At 36.2% G+C, this 26350-nt stretch overlaps 1 protein-coding gene across 1 annotated transcript in view; it reads right to left on the reverse strand.

Moving 5' to 3' along the window:
* The window catches only part of LOC135199160 (uncharacterized), a 44003-nt gene that overhangs the window by 2667 nt on the left and 14986 nt on the right, over positions 1-26350 (reverse strand). The window contains exons 3-16 of the mRNA XM_064227061.1: positions 20100-20272; positions 19510-19583; positions 18296-18496; positions 17380-17506; positions 16888-17019; positions 15760-15879; positions 9521-10771; positions 8688-8880; positions 8252-8355; positions 7792-7925; positions 7190-7420; positions 6352-6466; positions 3379-3489; positions 2465-2662 (exon numbers count right to left, since the gene is read on the reverse strand). Coding sequence (XP_064083131.1) covers positions 2465-2662; positions 3379-3489; positions 6352-6466; positions 7190-7420; positions 7792-7925; positions 8252-8355; positions 8688-8880; positions 9521-10771; positions 15760-15879; positions 16888-17019; positions 17380-17506; positions 18296-18496; positions 19510-19583; positions 20100-20272 — 3164 coding nt within the window. The remainder of the gene's footprint in view (positions 1-2464; positions 2663-3378; positions 3490-6351; positions 6467-7189; positions 7421-7791; positions 7926-8251; positions 8356-8687; positions 8881-9520; positions 10772-15759; positions 15880-16887; positions 17020-17379; positions 17507-18295; positions 18497-19509; positions 19584-20099; positions 20273-26350) is intronic.

Genomic DNA, 26350 nt, shown 5'->3' on the forward strand with positions numbered 1-26350 from the left:
ATTACCTGGTACACATCTGCCAGATTGACTTTGGACATTAAGACCAGACGCTGAAGCTTCTAACGAATGTACATCAGATTGACCATCAATATCCGTGCCAAATGCCAATACTGCTGTTAATAATGCTAGTACCAAATGGTGTGACCGCTTTGCTTTATCCAACATCAACTGCACCTGATGTTGCTATTGCACTCTTAACATTCCAAAACATTCCCCTTGCCAAGACCAGGTATTGAAATTGCTGCTGCCACTCTGCCCTTCCAACCTAGAACCGAATACTTGGCTCCAGCTGTTATTGCTATGAGTAGATGCTATATTGTATGTTGCAGTGGTTGTCAATGGCACTACTGTATGCTTGAACTACTGCTATAAAGACTGTCATTACAACAAGAAGCTCACTTGAGACAGCTGCATTGGCCACCATCACCAGATATTGATATTGCTACTGCAGTGTCTAGCATTCCAATCCACAGAATCAAATGCTGCTTCTGTTGCATTTGTCAGTCTCCCTAGAACCAGAGTCTGCTGCTGCTGCTATTAGACTAATACGTACTCTTGTAGTGGCCTTCTACTAGGACCAGATAATGTTGCATGGTAAACATGTTGACATTGACTAAAAGGCATTGCTGCTGTTCTCTGCTTCAACAACTGCATGCTACTTCTGTAAGGTGTAAGGATAGGCTCCAGCTGCTGCCATCCACACCCCATACAGCATCAAGAACAGATTTTAGCATCTTAACCTGATCACAACAAGAGGAGCAGGATTTTACATCCTCAGTAGCCTCATGTTTTGCCATCCATACCAATTGAAGTACCTAGAACAGGTTCTGGCATGATACACATCCATTGCAATATCAGCATAGTGTGTTGGTATTCTTAACAATTGTTGCATCAGCAGCAGGTTTAGTAGCCACACCTATTCATTGATGCAGCAGGTTCTGGCATCCACATTGGCTAAAACTTCAGGAGCAAGTTGTGGTATCCACATCTATAGCAGCCTTTGAGGAACTGGTGTCCACACCTGTTGCAACAGCATGGTGGAGAGGGTCCACCACTCTCTCAAAGCTTCCCTGATGGCACATTGCAAAGGCCCCGACTGGAAGCAGTATCAGGATGCTAGACCATTCTAGCATCCTGCTACTGCAACAGGTATGGACGCTAGTTCCTCTTCCTTAGGCTGCCATGGGTGTGGATACCAAAATATGCTCCTGACGTCTTAGCCAATGCGGATGCCAGTACCTGCTGCTACTACATCAATGAATGGGTGTGACTGCTAAACCTGCTCCTGATGCAACAATGGGTGAGAATGCCAACACCTTATCATGATGCTGCAATGGATTTGCATGCCATGCCAGACCTTGTTCTTGGTACTGCAACTGGAGTCAATGCCAAAATCTGAGGCTACTGTTGTTGCAATGGCTGCAGTTCCAATTTAGCTGCTCCTGATGTCACAATGGATGTGGTTGGCAAAACCTGTGGCTCCCGGAGATGTAAAGGTGTGAAAGGCAAAATCTGCTGCTCCTGCTGTTACAAGAGTGTGCATGCCAGAGACCCTGCTACTATTACTGTAATGGGTATAGATGCCAAAATCTACTCTTGACACTTCAGATATGCAGATGCCAGAACCTATTCCTGCAATGGGGAATCCATGCCTGAACCTGCTCTGGATAATAAAATGGAAATAATGCCAAATCTACAACATGGGAGTCAAAGACAAAACCCACTAAAAATTTTGCAATGGGTGTGGATACCAAACCCAATGGCTCCTAATACTGCAAAGGGTATGGATGCAAAAATTTTTAGCTCCCGATGTTATAAGCTATGGGTGTGGCTGCAAGGCGTGCTTCTGATATTGCAATGGGTGAAAATGGTAAAACCTGCTCCTGAATTTTGCTCTGACTATATGACAACCAGTTCTTACTAATAGCACTGTCAATAATAGACAGCAGCTGCTCCTACTGAAGCAAGTACCTGGCCAGTCTTAGAGTTGAGAATGTTTTTAAAAATCCCAGTGTCTAGTCCAAGCCAAAAGACAAGTAGATCTATTCCACCCTCATGGGATTCAGTTATGACTATCATGACATTAGGTATTACTTTTTTTTTTTTCTTACGGATTTTTTTCTAACATATACCATAATCCAAAAATGTAAATCTCCTGAACCGCAACTGCATTCCTCTTAGGTAGATAAATATCCTACAAAAAAGACTGACTGGTGGGCCTAAAACTCTTTAATTAAACATGCTCGCTGGCAAATTATTGTTTTCTTACATTCCCAAAGTTCCAAACATTTGATTTTTGGAAATTCATATTTTAAATAAGTAATTTGTATTTAACAATTTGAATTTTGAAAAAATAAATGTCCCCTTAAGCACTTCTTTAACTTTGTTGCAAACTATGTATCCAAAATTCTTAACACTATATCATACCTTATTTATTAAAAAAAAGGTAATAATGAACCTTTACCTTCAGAGTCTGCTCAGTGCTAAACATTCTAGGGCACAAAGGACATCGGACATAACTTGCTCTTTTAGAATGAGTACGTAGGTGAGAAGTCAAGTATCGTGCCCGAGCAAAATTTCTTCCACAAATCTTGCATATGTGACTTTGCTTGGCTTCAGGTTTAGCAGGTGCATTTTCCTTTGGTTTAGATTCATCATTAGCCTGTAAAGTATTTTACAATCAATGCTCACATTTTTGTTAAAACAATCAATACTAACATATAGAACTGTAATTCAAGTGTCATAGTAAATAAGAAAATCAAACTTGGAAAATAGATTCCTAGGATACTTTTCATGTGAATTGCTTTATGTTGGAAAGCTAGAGGGAATACAATGATAATTTCAAAGAACACAAAAGGTAAATATTTCTAAGCACATACATCATACAACTTCACTTTTAACTGTAAAATGGGTGTGAACTTAAATGGCAAACATTATAAGCAAGAAAATTTGTTTGCTATTAGGTGAAAATTGCATGTTTGGTTACTGTATAACGAACCCATTAATGATCCATTCTGTAAAACAAAACCAATCACACCAACTGAAAGATCCTGAAAGAAGAAAGCCTAATAAAGCATCCAGCAATCCAGTTCCACTGCCATGTAAAAAATACTATTTACGTTCAATGAAACAATTTGGCAGTTTTATATACTTAGTTTCACTTTGGTATTTAGCAAAATACCTTCAAAGGTAATGCTGTATGTACGGACTTTCTCAACTGATAAGAAATGTCTGCAAAAGCTATAAGACTTGACTATGACCATCCCTACAGTGAAGCCTTCGTTGAAATGAAAAGAACTGACAATTCCTCCTTTGACTGAATAGTCTGACTTTAAAAAAGTAATTAAAAGAATTACAACAAAAACACAGAAAATATACCTCTATCAACAGTGGATGATGAATTCTCATATGAACTGACTTTAGATAGAGAAGACGTTTGAAGTAAAACCCACAGATTTTACACTGGTATCGCTTGGCATCATGTTGTTCCTGCAAATCAAGCAAAATAAATTATTTCAAGTCAGAAAAAACACTAACTATGCCAAGGCAGGATACAATATGTTACTACTGTAAATAAAAGCAGTAGCAGCCCTTATCTGCAACCACAATTTACAATAAACTAAAGCTTCTGTTAGCATTAACATTACATTATGACAGTATTAAAAGATATCTATATCATAAATCAAACCAACTTTTATTATAAAGAAATTTTATATTTTAAAAAAGTAAACAGTAGTTTCACTTGTATTCAATCTCTTCTTTATTACATTTCTACAAACATACTCTGAAGAAAGATAATATACATTATTAAATTTTAAATCGGCCAATTCTTTCACCTGATTTAAGGAGCTCTGCTGAAATAAGTGGGAAGATTATTATGAGATATTGCTAAAAGTAACATACAGAGGTGGTAGGGCAAAAACCCTAAAAATCACAAAAAATACAATGATTAGCTACACTTGATAAGAGGTCTGGTAGAAGCTCTTCATGAGCATGGAGACCTCAACCAAGGCAGACAGGTCTATATCCTTCAGCATGAATGTCTGGGCAAGGGCCAGGTGATATTCCTTCACCCCCAGAAATTAAGTACACAGAGGTTGTCCACTGTGTTGTTAAGGTGCGTCCTCACAGGCGAACAATGTCCGACGGAGTCGAACAATGTCTGATGAACAAGTATTGTTACCATACCATAGGCGAAGCAGGATGACGTCATAATTGTTGAAATGATGGAAGTGGTACCAGATGAGGTTGTATACCAGTGTTTTTACTCTGCTCACAAGGCAAAGACCGACAAACAATTGTTAATTGGTAACGTTTGTCCGTCGGACATTGTTTGACCATGTGGACGCACCTTAAGACATCCTCTAGTGTGGCCCATAGGTTCAGAAATTTAAAGCAGAGCAGTAGGAATTTCCTTTATATCCAGGTATTGAACAGGTCTACGAACGAGTTCTCCAAACCTTGAACAGCCTTTCTATCACATGCAGGTGCAGGGACTACTCCAATCCTGTGATCTGTCTCTGGCTACTGAGCTGGTCTGTCACTACATTTTGTCAGCCCAGGATGTATCTAGTAGCAGCCTGATGGCAAGCAAACTTCCCATTCAAGCACCTCCCTTGCCAAGTGGAACATGGAGGAAACCACCCCCACCTTGCTCAATGAAATACTATGCCATCACAGTATTTTTGTCACGTCAGCAGTACTAAGTGACCCATCAACAGATCCTCGGATGCTTACCACAGTACCAGTACTGGATCACTGACTGTCTGGGAGGGTTCCAAATTTAGCATGGGTCAGGATGGTATCTAGCAAAGTAGATCGTCATCCTCATGAGGCCGTGGGACATAATGAGCCAGTTCTGAGAAACCAGAATCATCATGAAATTTTCCTTTAGCACCTCTGAAGTTTCAAGAATGAGCAACCAGTTACAAACTGATTCATGCACTGGGGATCGGACGAGAACAAGCTTATGACTCAATTAACCAACTGCCACCTGTTTAGGCAAATGATGGCAGATATCGTTACTCTCTTCAGGAAAATGATATCCATTTGAAGGAGTCTTGGCCTTCTTGTCGAGTACCTCCTTTGGGTCTTCTTCCTATATTTCTGCTAATAATCCAGACACAATAAAAGGTAAAGAGAAAGGTCAGGAAGTGAAGAGGATCTGAACAACATTGAGGCATAAGATGAATGTGTAATGTGCCTTTACTTTTTGCAACTCATTTTGATCACAGGCCTGACCTACCTCTCCCAAGCCCATACAGGATCGAGTTAAGGCAGACATCCCTAAAGGTTCTGGAGCTGTTGAAGCAAAAATGGCAGGACCATCACTAACAGTGGTCTCAAACAAAGACTAATAATGAGGAAGAAGTGTCCACTGAGACAGAGACAAAGGCTAGTGTCAAGCTCTTGATCATAGCCTGAGACTCCAGGAAGGTAACAAAGGGCTGCCCCTCATTAAGCTAAGAGAAGACCACAGGGCCTTCAGCTACATTATTGTCTCATAGGGATGCCTCAACAATTGTTAGCACAGCCGATACAGCAATGGAAGGATCAATAGAGTACCAGAAACCAATGCACATGCCATCCTGTCATGGAAGTGTCCAGGTTGGTCAGTATTTGGGCAAAACATACCTTCCTTGGACCTAGAAAGGGGACAGGGGAGAATGGATGGCACCATTAGTAGCACTGAGATCAGATAAAGGGTTAGTCATTGAAGGATGATAAGAAGAAAAGGGCTATGCTACCCTCTCAGGGCACTGATGGGAAACTTCTTCCATCTTGAAATTGTACTTTTTTTTTTTAACAAAGTAGGCAACCTAGTAAAGCATTTCATACAGTTCAAAAATGGTTACATTCCTGACCTCTCTAAAAATAAAAATAAACAAGGAGGGTCAACGTTTTTAAGTGACGAAGTGTCCATATACCCTATCATGCCCTAAATATCCACATTGATCAAAATTTCTCACATGTGAACAATCATGCACCATCATTCATACTTCTGTTAAGCAATACCACAATACAAGCCAATGTCTTGGATAATATGACAGAAAAAGTGACAGAGGTATAGCAGCAACTAAGACATCTGTCAAGTAGGGTGGCAAAAGGAAAATGTGGTGGCAATAGTTAATTGAGTAGGTGGATACCCTATTGCCTACTTGCTTGCCACTAGTTTAATACCTTGTAACCAAGCTTAAAACATGTGGATAAGCATTCCCTCAAGGTATATCAATACAAGCTGAAGTTCTCTATCATACAAGAGCAAATTTTGTTCAGTAAATATTTCTTGAATAAATATCATGTCAGTAATGCTTCACAGAAATAATACCAAATACTGTCTTTAACACTAACCCTTTGATGTCTTGTCAAATCGCGCTGTCGAACAAATGTTTTCTGACATACATCGCATACATGTGGTCGCGTACCTTCATGTGTGCGTTTGTGTTCGGCCAAATCTCGCAGGTACCTGTTGATTATCACCGTTATTTTAACCACATCACTAACCTTAAATATGTTGAAGAATGTTTCATAAACAATTGCACAAAACTTTACAATTTCAGTATTTTTACAAACTCTGTACTGAACAATTAGGTACATTAAATACATGAGCAAAGTTAAACCCTGTTGTAACCAAAAATATTTCATTAAAAGGTATTAATTTGAATAAACACCCAGCTAAAACTAATCTTGACTGTAACACAACTTCCCCACTATTCCTTAACTATATATCTTAGCCTTCAAGAAGATCGTATCATATGAAGAAGTATGCGCTGCAAAGTGTAAGTATAAAAATAAGAAAATTAGTGCAGAGTAATGGCAAAGCTACAGTAAAACCTCTTTGCCCATTTCTTAAACAATTTTGCAGGGGGTTCCTAGTCCATATGGTATCAAGTGACTGTCCAATCTCTCCTTTTATTACTTGCTAGTTTAATAACACAAATAAAAGGTGACATTGGAATCCAACATAATTTAATTTTCTCCCACTCTCTCCTGATTCCACAGACAACTTGTAAGACAAGTTCGGGCTACATAAAATGCTGGATCAAACACATGAGCAGCTTCCCAAATTGAATAATTTGCAAATAATGATGAATATTACTGATGAGCAGAGCTGAGGGGGGAATTTCCTAAGATGCATACTTAAAACACTAACATCTTAAAAAAAGGACCTACATAACTGGAAGATTACCTGAATTTTTTCTGACACAAGTTACACTCGTGAGGTCGTTCTTGGGTATGAGTGAGTGTGTGAATCTTAAGATTATACTTTTCTGTGAAAGCTTTGTCACAAACTTGGCACTTAAACCTGCGGACACCATGTGTAGTCTTGTGCCTTTTCAACTGAGAACTGGAGTTGAGTATTTTTCCACAGATCTTACATTCACAAGTTTCATTCTCTTCAGAGCTGATAACCTTTTTCCTGAAAAAAAAAAGTAAATTGATTCCAACGTTTGTCTTAAACTAAATTTGCAATTTTGCATGCATGATGTCTTAAATTTGGCTTACATTGGAAAATGACATCATTTCTAAGGGCAAATATATTTTAATTAGGATTTTTACATCTCCCATACTTTTTTACAAGATCCCTCAGCCTGGTCTTACAGAAAATTTCTGTACACCAAGTAGTGAGATGATAAGTTTTAAAAATGTCTATACTTCTCTTTTCTTCTCCCAGTTGGCTTTCCTATATCTTTTATTACTTCTTAAGTCTATATTATTTACTTTGTTTTTCATTCATACATTAAATTTCATCCAGAAAATTAGAACCACAGAGGCCAACCTAATGATTACCTTTTTGTTCGTGAGGAGGATTTCTTTGGCAATGACTTCTGAGTCAGTTCTGACTTTGGTCTCAATAACTGAGGCTGAATAATTTCAACGCTTATTGCTTCAGGAGATTTACAATCTGTAGATTCTTCATTCACCTGCAAATAAACATGATGCACAAAACATGAGTACAGTATATCATCACAACAAACAAATGCATAATTTAATTAAATCAGTGAATGCTAATGGTGTAAATTTCTAAAACCAGAAATAACTACACTTGTCAAACTTGAAACTATATCAATATCAATATTGAAAAGCTAATTAACACAACTGCTCAAGTCACATTAGGTTTGGATAATGCAACTTCAAAATTTTAATATATGCATAAGGTCTATGTACTACAAATGGAAATCAAGCTATGCGCTTACTTTAAATGTTCTCAGTGACAAAATTTTGAAGCTTAATAATGCTAATCCCTTACCTGTGAAAGACCAAAGGAGGGATTGTGGACAAGCTCATCCTTAGGCTGTTCTGGTAAGTCAATAGTTTGCAAGAAACCTGTATTTCCTGTGGTAATTGTGGAATCTGAAAGATAGTAAACATTCAGCCACCTCTAGCCAACGAGATATCTTAACCCATTTTTATGATATTTTTGTATACATTGTTATTAAACATCTCAAAATTATCAATGCCCTGTACAATAAACTAATATTAGGACAACAGTAATACATAAGCCCAGTTTTGGCTCTGCGAGATATGCAAGAAACATAACCAGTGTATGTTATAAACCCCTTGTAATCCTGCTGAAAAACCTTTGTAATCTTGCTGTAAAACCAATTAGTTTTCTTAAATAAGATTACAGATGAAACTACTACCACAGAATTACAACACAACCTCAGTTCATAATGTTGACTGACCTTTGGTGACTTCGTCAAGCGACATATCTGAAATAATTGAAGGAGATAAGACTTGGTCAACGTGAGCATCAGGTATCCTCAAAGCATTGCCTGGCACAAGCATTGATGTCTGGTCATCCTGAGGAGTTTCAGCAAGAGTTAACAGAACACTTGCAACTGACGTATTTGTGTGGTGGTGACTCAGCTTGCCCTCCTGAAATGAAAAATTATTCAAATTCAGTTTAATCATCTAATGACCAAGAAAATTCCAATTATATAAAACATCTTTATATAGATCACATTTTCATATAATCAACAAAATAAAAATGTTGCTTTGCGAGAACTAAATATGGTGCTACACATACTAACCATCTAATCATCCTAAGCAACTTTCACCATATTAACTGAATTCAAAATAGTTCACTGAATACAGAATCTGTCTTGTAACTTGAATTCACCTGACAAGAGTTTAAGGATACATACTTGGAATGAAAGCTCAAAAGGAATTTTTTTATTTTGCACTTCACTCCCTCAAGTAACACCACTCTCAGTACCTTGACCCATGGTTGGTCCACTCTACAAGAATTTCCCTAATATCCATCAAAAATGTCTTGAAAAAATCAGCTGTCTACAACTGAACATATAGCCAACTCAAAATTTGCCTACCACAATAAGATTACACTACACACTATATAAATTATAAAGAAATTAATATATGCTCAAATCCATTATATGCTAATGTTCTCATAAGTTACTTTAAATATTTTAATATCCAAAGAAATGACTGAACTACAGTCCAACATTAATTAAAATTCTAATTTATAAAACATTTTTAATCTTAAGTCTATGCTTACCAAAACTCTTTCATGTAGCAATGAAGGGTGGGTAACATCACCACCACTGGAATGGTTAGTTCGTGAATTAACTAACAGCATTTGAGAATTTTTATCTTGATGTTCGCTTGGCTCCGAATTCCCAACTATGAACTGTGGTTCTTCACCTGAGCTATTCGTACGAGGTAGAATAGTAGGAAGCACACTGGAGCAAGGCTTTGCAGACAGCCTACCTTCAGAATGGGTACTCAAACTTTCTGGATTCCCATGTGGCAATGTAATTGTACATACCTGGGTTTCTGCAACTGGTTCTTTTTTTATTATATGAGAAACAGCTGACTGAATGTTAGGCACTGACTGCTGATCAGAAAAAATATTAGTCATTGCATACACTGTCTGTTTTCCTATACCACTGGCAGATCCCAAAGCTGTTGCTTGGGACCAGCCATTCACAACATTGGTGTATGGAAGAACACAGTTTGGTGCACTTAACTGTTGGGACCCTACAGCATTTCCAGCTGGAGCAACTAGACCTGGCAGCTGAGGAGGGCAGCTCCCTACTTGAAGAATACATTGAGGGCTGGACTGTGAATTTGGAAATGGTAAAAATAACTGTGGTTGAACAAATGCTCCAGTACTTTGCAATGTCTGGGTTTGACTTGCCGGAAGGTAAGTTGCAGCCGTACCCTGAACTGTTAAAAAATGAGATGAATGGCAGTTTGTCACATGAGCAATACATTCACTCTGACTACTGTAATGTTGCCCACACACAGAACACTGGAATAAAACCTGATGTACTGATGCTATGTGACTATCCAAATGTGTTTGAGTACAAAGAAGTACGCCACAAATTCCACACTGTTGAGGTGTAAGGACATCAACACCACATTCTGTACATTTCACTCCTGTCACAGGTAATGACACCAACCCTGGAATTTCACCTGTTCCATAACATGTTTGGAAATTCATACTGCTCTGTCCACCAGCTGCTAACTGTCCACTGCTAATTATAGTTGGTAATCCGACCGTGGCTGAGGGAATGCAGACCGACCCTGCTGCAACAGTGTCTCCTGGCTGTGGTGCTGAGTTGTCAGGATCATCATTCCTATCAGTATCATTGACCACGGGTTTTGGTAGTGGTTTTGTCAAGTCTGGGAATGCACCACTAAAAATCTGTTTTACCTTCTGCTTTTCCATTTCACATATGCACTCAATGGCAGCACGTGTATTTGCACTAATTTCCCGAGTTCCAAGTTCAGGGATGACATAAACCTGAAAAATGTATAATAATTTAAACTAATGTGCTAATCATCATTATAATTGCTCTAAATTTATAAATCTTCAAATGATTGTATGTATTAGAAGTATTTACTTTAGAAGATGCATTCAAAATATGTACTGTGACCTAACAACTATTTTTATTCGTACAATACAATTTTCTTTGCCATTCCAACATCTGAGCTGTAATTGTCACTGTGTCATTGGTATGAAGTAGTTGTGTAATCTCAAGTTTCATTCACACAATCCTTAGAAGTCTTATTCCTACTGCAACAGGCAATCTTTGCTAAAACTATAGCACCCTTATCCAAAGAAACTCTGTGAACTCCTGTATCGTTCATTTTTTTCACATCTCATAAGATGCAACCTGTAATTTAGTTTACAGGTAATAAAAAAAAAGGTATCAAACAACTTTTATTACCAGAACATCTGAAATGGTTAATTCATAATGTATAAAACACATTATTAATAATAAGTTGCTTAGCTTTCTAGGCTTCTAAATTTTACACACAAATATAGACGCACATAAATTCTTTGTAGATAAATCATCTTGACCAAAATTTTATAACACTGTTTATTAAGTCATATGCACACACAGATTCAGTAAAGAGAGTATCATAAATATGCTAGACAGCTATTGAGTGGAAGTGACAGCAATAAATTTTAGAACCAAGGGGAAGAGGGTAATGTACACTCGGCAAGGAAACTCAAGATACAATTTTTTTAAATCTTCGGACATATAGCTAATGTTCAATAATTCCACACCTGGCAACTCTTGAAAGGGGGCGGAGCTTCAAAATTATAGCGTTTGTTGCTTTCTAGATTTCCATCAACTTTACACCATAATGATTCTGTTGAGGTCCTATAATCATTTATACTTGAATGTAGAAACAGGCTCTATATTATCCGTTAATGTTGGTTTGGTAACGTCAGTTCAGGGTAGAATATCGATCATCCTTTTTAAAAACCTACTGTGAAACCTTATTTATAAGTAATGTTTAACACTAAACTGACGTAAAATTCATATGCAATTAAAGACGGATTTTAAACAATGAGAGAAAGGGTTTAAAAATTTGGGCAGTACTTGTGGAAATCGTGAGGAACAATACAGTAAAGACTGAAATATTATGACAATAGAGAGAGAGCGCGCAAGCATAGGCCTATCGATAGAGATACTTAATTCATTATATTTGCTTTGAGAGGTTAAGTGATAATATTCTTTCAAATGTTTCAAAAGTGGAGAGAGAGAGAGAGAGAGAGAGAGAGAGAGAGAGAGAGAGAGAGAGAGAGAGAGAGAGAGAGAGAGAGAGAGAGAGAGCAAGCATAGGCCTATCTATAAGAGATACTTAATTTTTTTTTTCATTATATTTACTTTGAGAGATTGAGTGATAATATTTTTTCAAATGTAAAATGGTTTTTAAAAGTGGAGAGAGAGAGAGAGAGAGAGAGAGAGAGAGAGAGAGAGAGAGAGAGAGAGAGAGAGAGAGAGGAGCAAAATCTGCTCATGTGAAAGCTTAGGCCTATTTATAACTACTTAATTTCATTATATTTTCTTTGGGAGATTGAGTGGTAATATATATATTTTTAAAGTATGTTTTAGAAGAGGAGAGAGAGAGAGAGAGAGAGAGAGAGAGAGAGAGAGAGAGAGAGAGAGAGAGAGAGAGAGAGAGAGTACTGGTGACGGACTTGACTTGTGACGGGGGAAAGGCAGAAGAAAATATAATGAATTAAGTATCTCTATCGATAGGCCTATGCTTGCGCGATATGATATGACTGCCAAGATCGTGCTGCATTATGCTAGATTAAATTTGAAGGATCATAATATTCAAGTTAATTCTTTAAGAAATTCATACCCTAATCTTGAGTACATTCATCAGTTGCCTTGGAAAATATTAGACACAAGGTGCGGTCATTCTTGCTTTCTTGATATATATAGTCTTTACTTTTGAAAATCAGGTTTCATCCACAAATCATTCACGAAAAAAGCTGTGTTAAGTAAAAATATTTATTACCACAAATAACTCAATATGTATTGCACAGGCAATTAAAGTTTTATATCGTGGGAGATCTTTCAGCCTCGCGGCAAAGAAATGCAGTCGTGTAGGGCTGTAGGCTACTACTTGTAATGGGAGCATATAGCCAGAAAATCTTTGAGCTAACATGCTACTTAAACCTTGATTAAGATTTATGTTTAAAGACAGTAGCTTTGTAAACAGCAACCAGCATTCGATCCATGTCAACGTCAAAGTAATCAAAGTGTGAAATCCGTTACGTTAGCCAGTATCCAGTGAGTTGCTCTTTCCCGCTTGAAGTTCTAGGGCTCCTCCTCACATCATAGAAAACGCTCTTGCGGATGAAACTAGATTTGTTCAACCTACCTTAGCCGTCGCAACATTGAGTGCCATTGACGTCAGCTAACTTTAATCGCTTTGGAATACAAACATAAGTTTGTAGATACTAAAATCACTGCATCCACCACTTACGCTAATGCAATGTATCCCCGCTAATGAAGCAAAACGAGTAAATATTGTCTTCGTGATACATAGTACTAAAATCAGAAATTCACATTCTACCTACCAGATCTCGATGAACGAATCCATCTGAGAAATTCCAATTACTTCAGACATATATCGTGTTTTTAAGTATGTGAACGGTTTTGTTTTGCAGCTTTAATTTATATGATATAATTTGCAATGAATTTTCATATTCTAAAGTAAATTTAGCGATATTATGTCTTTTCAGTATAAACAAATGGGAAATTGGATGAACGAAAGCTAATGAAAACTGTATCTTCAGTTTTCTTGTCGAGTGTACATACTGGCAAGAGGAAAAGTGAATATGCATTGTGCACAGAGGTTATGTATACTGGAACATCAAAAATTGGTAACAAAACAGACAAAAATTTTGTAGTGAAAAAACAAATAATATACTCGGCATAGTATGGCAAAGATCAAAAGGTGTCACATGTGACAAAAATAAGACAAAGAAATTAATAAGATTGGCAATATTGTTAGAAACAGGGTAATGCATATACATATTCTAATTATGCACATGACAAACAGGGAGACCAGAAGAACATTGACTGAATTTTTGGAAAGGTTATCTGATGCAATGACATAAGTACCGCAGTCAAGGGGATATTTTTTTTTAGTAGACATATATGAATTTTTATAATAAAATTAGGTTTTATATATACTTACCAAGTAATTACTCCATAGCTATGGTGCCCTAACCTACAGCAGCTTAAAGATTAAAAATTCGCTCTGTGGTGCTTCTTTCGTTTGTGTGTGTAGGTGCGCAGGTCCCGCTCACTATCCAGGACTTAAGGAAACAAGCTAGCAAAGAGCTCAATTCATTTCCTGCTCAAATACCCATGCAAAGGGAGGAGAATGGGCTCCAATCATGTACTTACTTGGTAAGTATATATAAAACCTAATTTTCTTATAACAATTTCATTTTTATATAAGTACTAACTCAACAAGTACAGTAATTACATAGCTGATTCCACACTGACAGGTGGTGGAAAAGCATGGACATACTTTACTTCAAAGCATTATGTAAGTAATGAATTTGGAATAGAAAGGTTGTCAGCATTACATATACTATGCTTGTTTGTTTCCTTACCTGTTGAGAGAGCTGCTGAGGTGGTTACTGCCTCTAGTTGGGCTTCTCTCAACTTGCAGTAGAGCCAAAGGTTGCCCCTACATTAGTGGGAACTTTGCAGCAGAGGAAATACACTGTGTGCTACTAAGTTTAATATTTTGCCCTTGAATTGACCTCTTCGCTAATTTGTTTCCTGGATAGTGGATGGGACCTACACACAAACAAAAGAAGTGCCACAGCGCAAATTTTGAATCTTTAAGCTGTCATAGGTTATGGAATCATAGCTATGTAATTACTTGGTAAGTTACTTACATAAAAGGGCAATTTGAGTCTGACTGTTAGTTTGGAGGTAATGACTAAAGAATACAGCTCTGGAGTGAGAAACCACAAGGGGAAAAACAGCACTAAGAATCTCAAGAGCTAAAAATTAGATGCTGAACAAAATTATAGAAGTCAAAAGAGTACTGTAATAAATATTTGAAGAGAAGCTAAAACAAGGGTTGAATTGATCATGATTAGCCATGTACAGTATATTACTATATGATGGGAATTAGGACAAATTAGGACAAAGTCAACATTATTGTTATGATACAATAGTCTTATGAGTTCACAGAGTCCCATTTTTAGCTTTTGTTGGAGTTTACCACTGGGATTTGTACTTAAAGAAAAGGGGAAAGTGGAGCAAAGTAAAGTTAAGGCAGTCAGGCTGGGTAGTTAAGAGACCATAGGGAATGGAGGAAAAATACACAGCAGCAAATGGAGCAAAACCGACTCTACAAAGAACTTAGTGTACGCACTATTCAGTGAGTGTCAAGCACGTTACACAGCAAGGAGCAACATTCTTCAAAGAAGAAGTAAAACTACTCTTGGAAACTGTTAAAAGTCACCTTCTTGGTAAAGCAGCATCATAAATGTTTTTAAACCTTTCTACTTGATGGAATTGGATGTGAAACTAATTGTCTCCTCTATCCTCTATCCTGTGCTCCTCCTGCCTGAATTTCCATCAGATCTATGTCTTCATTTATCCCTTCTCCAAGATTTCCTGGGTCTTCCTATAGGCATTTGCCCCGTTATTACTTCCATATATAATACTTATCTTACAATATACTTTATCAAACATTTTATGGTCACAACCTTCCATATTATACACCATTTTTTAAGTCTCCATATTTCTGCTGGTTTTATGCATCAATAATAAAGCAGCAAAGTAAATATTTTCCCACACCATCAGTTACAATTAAAAATTTAAGGAAATGGGAAACAAAACCTAGCATTTCAGCAGCACATACCAGTTTTAAATTCTGGCGTATATATATATATATACTAAACATATACAGAAATAAAAGCATTGTGTTAATAAGAAATTACAAAAGACCTACCTCACTCATGCACTTCTTGTTGGTACTGACAAGACGTTTAAAAATAAGGTTATGTTTTTTTTTCAAGTGACGACGCAGATCTTCAGAATACGCGAAACTCTGTGCACACACACCGCAAACCTAGAAAAAGAAAATCACTAATTACTTTAGGACCTAAGCTTTACCACAATAAAAGATAAGGAACATTTCTTGTGAGAATAAATGCACATGTTGACATAATGCCAAGTCTTACCCTACATTTTTCCAATCTGTACAATTCTGGATAAGATACGTATAGCCCAAATTACACAGCACAATTTTAAATGAAATGAAAACATTAGTTTTCATTAATTGCCAGATCTCACAAGATTCCTTGCTTTCATCTGCAATTTGACTGGATCCAGCTACGGGCTAGAAATTATCCTATTGTTAAGACTGAAGGTTTGTTTGCGTATGAACAATGAGAAATTATCTCAATGTGAGAGACATGGGCTTATTATCTCATTGGTTACAGTTTTTGTTTTGTTAAACTTTTAACTTAAATGATGTGAACACAAAATTTTAAAATATACTAACTACAGAATATAATAAATAAAAGAATACAAAACACTACTCAGTTAAAGTAAAATGCAAAAGCTTAATAAAGACCTAACAAGCTAGTAAGACTGTTGTTTACATCCAATCAACTGGTTTAGGCATATGATTCTAGTTAGAGTTCAAAATGTAAAATTGTTTTAATACACATGAAAGACGGCAGTTTCTGAGGAGTTTTTACCGTCAAAGCATTTATGTTGCTATTCTGCAATTTGGTGGTGGTGTTGTTTTTTGCCTCAGTTTCTGTTATGGCTTTCCAGAATATTAAAGTGTTTTTATTATGGTGCATTTCTGGGCATAATGGACGCAAGAATTTCATATCACAACTCACATTCATCAAGACTTTCAAACTAAAATCTACAACTAGACCAAAATTTACTTAGACAAAATATGTTAAGTACTTTTCACTGCAAAAGATCTATTAAACTACTGTCTTACTATTCAAAAATATCAGTTACTTATTATTTTATGTAACTGAAACTTGTGAAAAAACTATTAATTGCTGATATATCCTGTGTTGGACAATAAATAAAGTAAGTAAAGAAAGTTTCTTACCCATCGATTAAGATGATAGTGGACTTTCAGGCGGTGACGAAGTAAATTAGCTTTATCGCTAAACAGCTTCCCACACTCTTTGCAAGGCTGCTTCTCATTCCCATGCATCACTCGGAGGTGAACTGTGCAATGCTAAGAGGCATGAAATAATAAAAAAGTAATTTACTTTTAGTCTTGCCATTATAAAGTTACCCAGAGACGAAAGATTGAGAAATCTTATTAGATAGCTTCACTATCCCAAAGTTTCAGAATCCATGTTTACCATGGAGCATACAACTGTACTGTATCTGGTGTTTATAAGCCAGAAAACTTTCATTTTATACAATCTAGTAAATTTACATACACATCAAGGCAAATACTAAATCTGTTTCATTTGCAAATCCAAACACTGTGAACATCTCATATACAAAAGCACTATTTATCAAAGAAGTTTTGAAACATTTTAATTCAAGTTTGATAATTTAATATTAAAACTTAATTTCCTAGCCTTACCTGAAGCCGTTTGAAGGACTTCCCGCAAGTTTCACATACGTAAGGTTTTTCGCCAGTGTGTGTTCGTAAGTGGACCTCCAATTGGCTTTTATATGGAAATGCCAAAGGGCACTTGGGACACTGAACCCTAAAATGTTTTTTCATATTATTACATTTTTATCATAATCACCTTTGTACAAGGATATTTTGTGTTCTATTCACCTTCGATTGCCAAACACTGACTGACTGCTTCATACATGTGATCAGATAAGTAAAATGCTTCAGATGAAGATGACTCTTGTCACGTTAGGAGAGTTATAGAGAACATAAAATTCCCAATAACTATTTTCTGTCTTAATGAAAGACCTTAATCTTGAGTAAAAATATAAATAATGGGGAAAGGAGATGCAAGAATTATTATAATGATGATATTGAAACATTTAATCTTTTTTTTTTTTAAATATCATGTTGCTCCTTTTTTTTTCTTTTCTGAAGCTTTCATACTCAAGGGAAACTACCACATTTACAGACTAACGTACTACATATTCACCTATCCTGAATATCGTGAACCACTCAAATCGCTTTACAGAGGTGTAAAACTTACCACTTCTGAATTCTAAATTCAAACACAAAGATCAAATAATATTAATCCAAAATATAAATACTATAATATATTGGAAATATCACCTTAAACCTAAAGAGCCTAAGTATGTGCAACCAATATCCATAAAAAATATTTCTTAACACAGGATAGGTTGACCTACAACTCCAACTGACCAAGCAAAGAAAACTAAAACAACTTACTATTCACTTGAAAACAAACAGTACTTAAAAGCCACATGTAATGTATTAAAAGAAATTACAATCTAATAAGTTTGGGAATCATACCTAAAATGTAAAGCAAATTTCTAAATTTAAAGCATGTCTTTCTTCTTACTTTGATTTATATGAAGCATCATGAGTCCGACTGTGAAGTGATAAACGACGAGCTGAGGGGAACGATTCATTACAGGTTTTGCACACAAAATTTTGGTCATGAGTTGCCATGTGACGCCGTAAACTGAGAGGTCGCAAGTAGTTTCGATTGCAAACCTTACACGAATATAAGGGTTTCACCTCTCCGTGGGTAATCAAGTGCCTAGAAAAGAAGGAATGGAATGGAATACAAAATTAGGCCAAAGTCCAAGCATTGGGACTCATGAGGTCATTCAGCACTGAATGGGGAACTGAGAATACAGAAGGTTTTGAATATTTAAAAGGAGGGAAACTTTGCAGATGCACAATGACACAATTGTAAGGAGGGTGTGGAAAGTAAGATGGAAGAAAGAGAATATGAATGAAGGTATAGTAAATGGAATTAAAAAGAGTTGTAAAGAGGGGCTGAGGGGACACTGCAAAGAACCTTATGTAACATCTACAGTGCATCAGATGAGATGCACTAACAGCACTACTCCTTATGGGTCTAGAAAAGAAGGGTTAATTCCCATTAAAATTTTAAATAGGTTTAATGAAACCACATTTCTAGAATCCTTTGGGCTTATCCAAAGGATTTGTCCTCAAAGAGAAGGTGAAAATTGGAGAAAGTCAAGATAAAGAAGTTGGACAGCTAAGGAACAGACGAAAGGGAATGGATGAAATGTAAAAGCCAGAAAGCATTGCACAGAACCTTTCATTCATTTATAGTGCACAATGCAAGGCATGCTGATGTGGCAACCCTCTAAAAGGAGGATAATTCTACATTTTATATAAAGCTTCATTGAAATTGTGTTTTTGGAAAAAAATCTAAGTACAAAAAATTCTCATTAAGATAACTACAGTACTTATATATATTTTTTACTGCATAATGCTTTATGAAAATATGAGTCAACCTTAAGAAAAATGTTCAATAGTTGCTGATATATAAAAACTAAAAATATATAACAATCTAAGAAGTTGTATTTACAGGGCCAGTTTAATCTAACATCATAAAACAATCCCGAGTTTTTCCACTCTTGGCAGAAAGCAGTAATATATCAACAATCCATCTTAAAAAATGGGAGACATGATACTATCATGTTGGCATTTTTATTCTTAATCATTTAAGAAACTTACCAAACACCCTTAGGCTTAATGGGAACATTGAAAGGAATCTTAAAAACACAAGATACTTACAGGTTAAGATGAAAGCTGGAGACAAAATGTCTATCACACATGGGACACTGCATTTTCTTTGAGTCACTATGAATCTGAAAAAAGAACACACTCTAGAATACAAATTATGAATGGGCAACATGCACAGCACAGCACTCTGTACAGCATTTTTCAGGATGGGAAGCCAGACATCATTTAAAGGAGCACTGTATAAAGTTAACATATAGAATAACTGATAACAAGAGGCAAAAATGACTAAATGATATGATAAACTGGGATGCCACTAAATAGCACCATGATACAAAAAAACTACCTTATACAATTCTCTAAGAGGTGCCTGCATTTCTAAAGCAGAATACTCAATGGAAAATTTGTTGAGTTAATCTTCACCAAGTGTTGCGATTTCGATCCATTTGTTTCATGCCATTTCTTAGGGTATGGGTACACCAGCACACAAGAAAAGACCGCTTGTGCTTGGCAACATAATATCACAGCACCTTAACAGAATATGCAAATGATGCTTTGTCAAATGAGGAGTAGACACTCAATCCAAAGGTACAGGCTCCCAAAATAATACCAGAAGGCAAGACTGACATAACTCAAATGATTACCTTATGAACACGAGCCATGTGTTCTGAGAGATGAGCCCGAGTTCCAATTCTTCTGGAACAGACCTTACATTGGTGACGACCTTCAGAGCGCGCATGTGTGCTACTGTGACGACTGAGGGCTGATTCAGAACCAAATACTTTCCCACACAGGAGACACTGATGTTCATTCATACCTGAAAAGTTTAAGTAACTATAGATATTACATTTTCAATTCTATATTAAAATTTATAGTGAAAATTCCGGCAAATAGCTAGAATCCGCGAATAGTTAAAACCCCTATAAAAACGCTTCAAACTGCTTATTTTGTTAGCTTTGAAACTCAAGAAAAACCCACTAAAAATGCTTATACCTGGTTTTTTAATAGTTTTATCGCAAAAAGTGCATTTTACAAAGAATGATAAAAAAGAAAAAAAAAAAAAAAAAGGAATTTGTGAATATTTATCATAAAAAAATACCATGAATACACGAATTTCCCTCAAATAATGGGTAGATAGGGTCTCTAGAGAAATCCACAAATCTGAGAGTCTGTGAATACAGGGGGTCTACATTTACAAATACGTACTATAGGTTTACAATTAATTTGAACATGACAATTTAAAATAAAATATGTTTTGTAAATACTTAACAAATAATTACATAGCTATAGTTTCCACTTACACAGAAGCTCAAGGTTCGAAAAACACGGAAGTGTTTTTTTGTTTTGCTGTAGGTAAACAACCCTAGCCACTACCAGGGAAGAATAGGTACAACATACCTAAAGAGCTTAATCTGTTTATGCTCTATGTTCATGAGAGGGGAGGAGGGTTGGTTCCAATCATATAATTATTTGGTAAGTATGTACAATACTTTATTATAAAAATGTAATTCTTATATAAGTAACTTACCAAATAATTACATACCTAATTCTCACATTGATAGGTGGTGAGATAAGGACATAAAAACTACTCAGATATAGAGATGCATTGAAATAGAAATTAGCTAACACCAAAAACAAGCTTGTTGTAACCTTACTTGGTGAGGGACCTGTAGCAGGTAGATACTGCCTCTGGTAAAAGCCTCCTCTCAACCTGTAGCGGGCGGAGGCATAGAGCCCAGGGTCACTTCTACTATAGTTGGGCTTTATAACGTAGGATTAAATCGCACGTTGCCAAAGCGAACAGTTCAAGTGACATACATACATACATACATATATATACTATATATATATATATATATATATATATATATATATATATATATATATATATATATATATATATATATATATATATATATATATATATATATAGGTACGGGGATACGGAAGGACATGGCACATTACATGATTCTTTATTGCTAGCGACGTTTCGAGACAAAGTCCCATCTTCAGGCTAAAGGCAAGAAATAAATATTACATCATTACCAAACAGTTAGGAATGTTAACGTAAAATTATTATAAATTAAAGTATTTCTAAGTAAATTACGAATTAAAAAATCTCAAAGAATGAGTATTACATCAATACATAACATATTCAAGAAAAGGAAATGTAAAATCATAAAAAATTAATATATTTCTAAGTAAAATTACGAATAAAAACGTTAAACAGAATATATATATATATAAATATAAAAATATTAAAAATGAGGAAAATACCTTGCTCAAGCAGAGTCCCGCCGTTCCGTGTCAGGACGGTGGAAAAAAAGTCAAGAAGAGGCAAAGAACAAAGTGACGTGTCTTTATGCTATATACAAAGGTACTGATGTAGTATGGTTGTTAAGTGAAGGTACCAGTTTCTTAATTGCCAAACTTTCAAGAACGAGGAGGTGGTGTTCATATGGTGACGTCATAATGACCTTAAAGTTGTTATAATCTATCTCTGCCCTACAGATTCTGGCGTGATTCCTAATATTTGATTGTTCAGGGGTGGATAATTTGCTGCCCGTTCGGTAACTTACACCTCTATGAGCATCACATCTCACTTTGAGCAACCGGCGCGTACTTCCTACGTAGGTCTGCTGATTACATCGGCAGCAATTAAATAAATACACTACACCGGATTGCATCAAGGAGGGCAATTTCTCTTTGTGTTTTAGGAAGCTACCAATATTTCTAGGATTTATGCAAGTGAATCTTGTATCAACTGCTGGATAATGGCGGTTTAAAATTTTCTTAAGGGAGGGCAAAAACTTCCTATCATGTATATAAGGTATTTTAATATAGTATCTAAATTTCTGTGCTAAATGGACTGGACTAGGTGGATGAAAAAAAGTTATTGATGGTATTTTGACGTATTTAAAAAATAACCCCGATGGGTAACAATTGCTTTTGAAAAATCCCTCAAGAAATATTATTTCGTCATGGAATAATTTCCAACTTGATGTTAGGTTTATAGCCTGTGGAGGAGTGTTGATAAAGAATTTAATTTAAAATATAAAAAAAAAACAAAAACTGTAAAAATTCAAGCCAAGACGGTAAAGGTAGGTTTTTCCTGTAGATTCCTATGTTAAAACAGTTATCTTTACGAACTACCATTGTATCTAAAAATGTTAATTGTCCATTTTCTTCTAATTCACAGGTAAATTTAATATTTTGATGTTTGGAGTTAGCATATTGTAAAAATGAGTCGCTATGATGCCTATCTTTAAACAAAACAAAAGTGTCATCTACATACCTTCGGTAAAAAAGTGGTTTAAAAGACGGAGGGCAATTGTCCAGCAGTTCCCTTTCAAATTTGAGCATAAAAATATTGGCGAATGTTACAACTTAGGGGATTCCCCATATACCTACACCCTCTATTTGCAAATAAACCTGGCCATTAAAAATGAAAGCAGTGTCCCGCACTGCTAATTCTAAACAATTTCCTAAAATCATCACGTTAAAGCCACTATATGTAGTATCGTCTTCTGTAAAAATAGTATCTAAAATAAAGCTGATGGTTTCCTCCACAGGTATATTAGTGAAAAGTGCTTCAACATCGAAGCTTGCCATGGTTAGGTCAGAGTCCTGGCATAAAATCTAACCAACTCTCTTGATTTTAAGAACAGTATTTTATGCCAGGACTCTGACCTAACCATGGCAAGCTTCGACGTTGAAGCACTTTTCACAACTAATATACCTGTGGAGGAAACCATCAGCTTTATTTTAGATACTATTTTTACAGAAGACGATACTACATATAGTGGCTTTAAACGTGATGATTTTAGGAAATTGTTAGAATTAGCAGTGCGGGACACTGCTTCATTTTTAATGGACAGGTTTATTTGCAAATAGAGGGTGTAGGTATGGGGAATCCCCTAAGTTGTACATTCGCCAATATTTTTATGCTCAAATTTGAAAGGGAACTGCTGGACAATTGCCCTCCGTCTTTTAAACCACTTTTTTACCGAAGGTATGTAGATGACACTTTGTTTTGTTTAAAGATAGGCATCATAGCGACTCATTTTTACAATATGCTAACTCCAAACATCAAAATATTAAATTTACCTGTGAATTAGAAGAAAATGGACAATTAGCATTTTTAGATACAATGGTAGTTCGTAAAGATAACTGTTTTAACATAGGAAATCTACAGGAAACCTACCTTTACCGGTCTTGGCTTGAATTTTTACAGTTTTTGTTTTTATAATTTTAAATTAAATTCTTTATCAACACTCCTCCACAGGGGCTATAAACCTAACATCAAGTTGGAAATTATTCCATGACAAAATAATATTTCTTGAGGGATTTTTCAAAAGCAATTGTTACCCATCGGGGTTATTTTTTAAATACGTCAAAAATACCATCAATAACTTTTGTTCATACCACCTAGTCCAGTCCATTTAGCACAGAAATTTAGATACTATATTAAAATACCTTATATACATGATAGGAAGTTTTGCCCTCCCTTAAGAAAATTTTAAACCGCCATTATCCAGCAGTTGATACAAGATTCACTTGCATAAATCCTAGAAATATTGGTAGCTTCCTAAAACACAAAGAGAAATTGCCCTCCTTGATGCAATCGGTGTAGTGTATTTATTTAATTGCTGCCGATGTAATCAGCAGACCTACGTAGGAAGTACGCGCCGGTTGCTCAAAGTGAGATGTGATGCTCATAGAGGTGGTAAGTTACCGAACGGGCAGCAAATTTATCCACCCCTGAACAATCAAATATTAGGAATCACGACCAGAATCTGTAGGGCAGAGATAGATTATAACAACTTTAAGGTCATTATGACGTCACCATATGAACACCACCTCCTCGTTCTTGAAAGTTTGGCAATTAAGAAACTGGTACCTTCACTTAACAACCATACTACATCAGTACCTTGTATATAGCATAAAGACACGTCACTTTGTTCTTTGCCTCTTCTTGACTTTTTTTCCACCGTCCTGACACGGAACGGCGGGACTCTGCTTGAGCAAGGTATTTTCCTCATTTTTAATATTTTTATATTTATATATATATATATTCTGTTTAACGTTTTTATTCGTAATTTTACTTAGAAATATATTAATTTTTTATGATTTTACATTTCCTTTTCTTAAATATGTTATGTATTGATGTAATACTCATTCTTTGAGATTTTTTAATTCGTAATTTTACTTAGAAATACTTTAATTTATAATAATTTTACGTTAACATTCCTAACTGTTTGGTAATGATGTAATATTTATTTCTTGCCTTTAGCCTGAAGATGGGACTTTGTCTCGAAACGTCGCTAGCAATAAAGAATCATGTAATGTGCCATGTCCTTCCGTATCCCCGTACCTATTTCATCGAGGATTAGCCCACCAGCGATGAAGAATATATATATATATATATATATATATTATATATATATATAATATATATATATATATATATATTATATTATATCTATATAGTATCGTTATATATATATATATATATATAATATATATATATATATATATCTTATATAGACCTGGATATTGTTATGATACAATAAAGTTTGTTCATACTTACCTGGCAGATATATATATAGCTGTATTTTCTGAAGTCCGACAGAATTTTAAAAACTTCCGACACGCAGTGGTCGGCCAGGTTGGTTAGTACCCATTCCCGCCGCTGGGAGGCGGGTATCAGGAACCATTCCCATTTTCTATTCATAATTTTTATTTCCACTGTCCCCTGAGGGGAGGTGGGTGGGTACTTGATTATATATATCTGCCAGGTAAGTATGAACAAACTTTATTGTATCATAACAATATCATTTTGTTCATGAAACTTACCTGTCAGATATATATATAGCTGAATCCCACCTTTGGAGGTGGGAAGGGACAGAATAGAAGGATTTTGGGAAACAAATGCATGCAGATGATTTACATCTTGGTTCCACCTGTTAGCATAGCTGGCTTCGTGGTTACTGCCACGTAAGTCTGCTTGTGCTACTAGAGTTGCCAGCGAGGTAGAGACCTATAGCTGGTGCACTCCAGATGATCTGTCAACAGGGGCGAGACCACGACGTGACTAGGACCATATTGACCATACCATGAGGGACTAAGAAGTAAAATAAATATATATATATATATAAATATATATATCACCACCTGACAACCTAGCCAAAGTTAAGGTGGTTGTTAACTAAGGGCTTAAGAGTAAGAAGTCGCCGTTGTCGGCGACTCAACAACTAAATTAAGAGCTCTTCCTAACCATTTTCTACAGGATAGGATGAGTGGTACTTCTTGCCCCCAAGATTGTGTCTGCAGACACGTATGGCCCTAGCGAGCAGCAGATCTCATATGCCATCTTCACATCTCGCAGGGAGTGTGAAGTGAACACAGAGTTGCTTCGCTAAAACATGGTACTCAGGATGTTGCTGAGTGCCATGCTCTGTTGAAATGCTTCCGAGGCCGCGCCCTCACCTCGTGAGCATTCAGATAAAAGATTTCAAATCTTTGTGCAAACACAATGAAGGAGCATTTTTGAAAGAACTCCTTAACACTAAAGCCAGGCTGTTCTTCGATATGGGCAAGTCTGGTCTTTTTCGGAACACTGCAGATTGCCCGATTGACTTCGACTTTCTTGAGTTTTATGTAGATAAAACTTGAGAGACCCGACAGGGCACAGGACTCTCTCTGGCTCCTGCCCCCACTAACTTGTGCCATCCTTGCTTCCAAGCTCCTGGCCCAAGGACAAAACGGGTTACCATTCTTAGGCCACAACGGAAGGGTTAGAGAGCACACCGCCTGTGTTCTCTAAAGCCAAAACTTGTGACGATGGCTTAAATCTCACTAACCCTCTTTGTCGTATCTAGTGGTGGTTAGAAGA

The sequence above is a fragment of the Macrobrachium nipponense genome, chromosome 23, assembly GCF_015104395.2.
Source record: "Macrobrachium nipponense isolate FS-2020 chromosome 23, ASM1510439v2, whole genome shotgun sequence".
NCBI lineage: Eukaryota > Metazoa > Arthropoda > Malacostraca > Decapoda > Palaemonidae > Macrobrachium > Macrobrachium nipponense.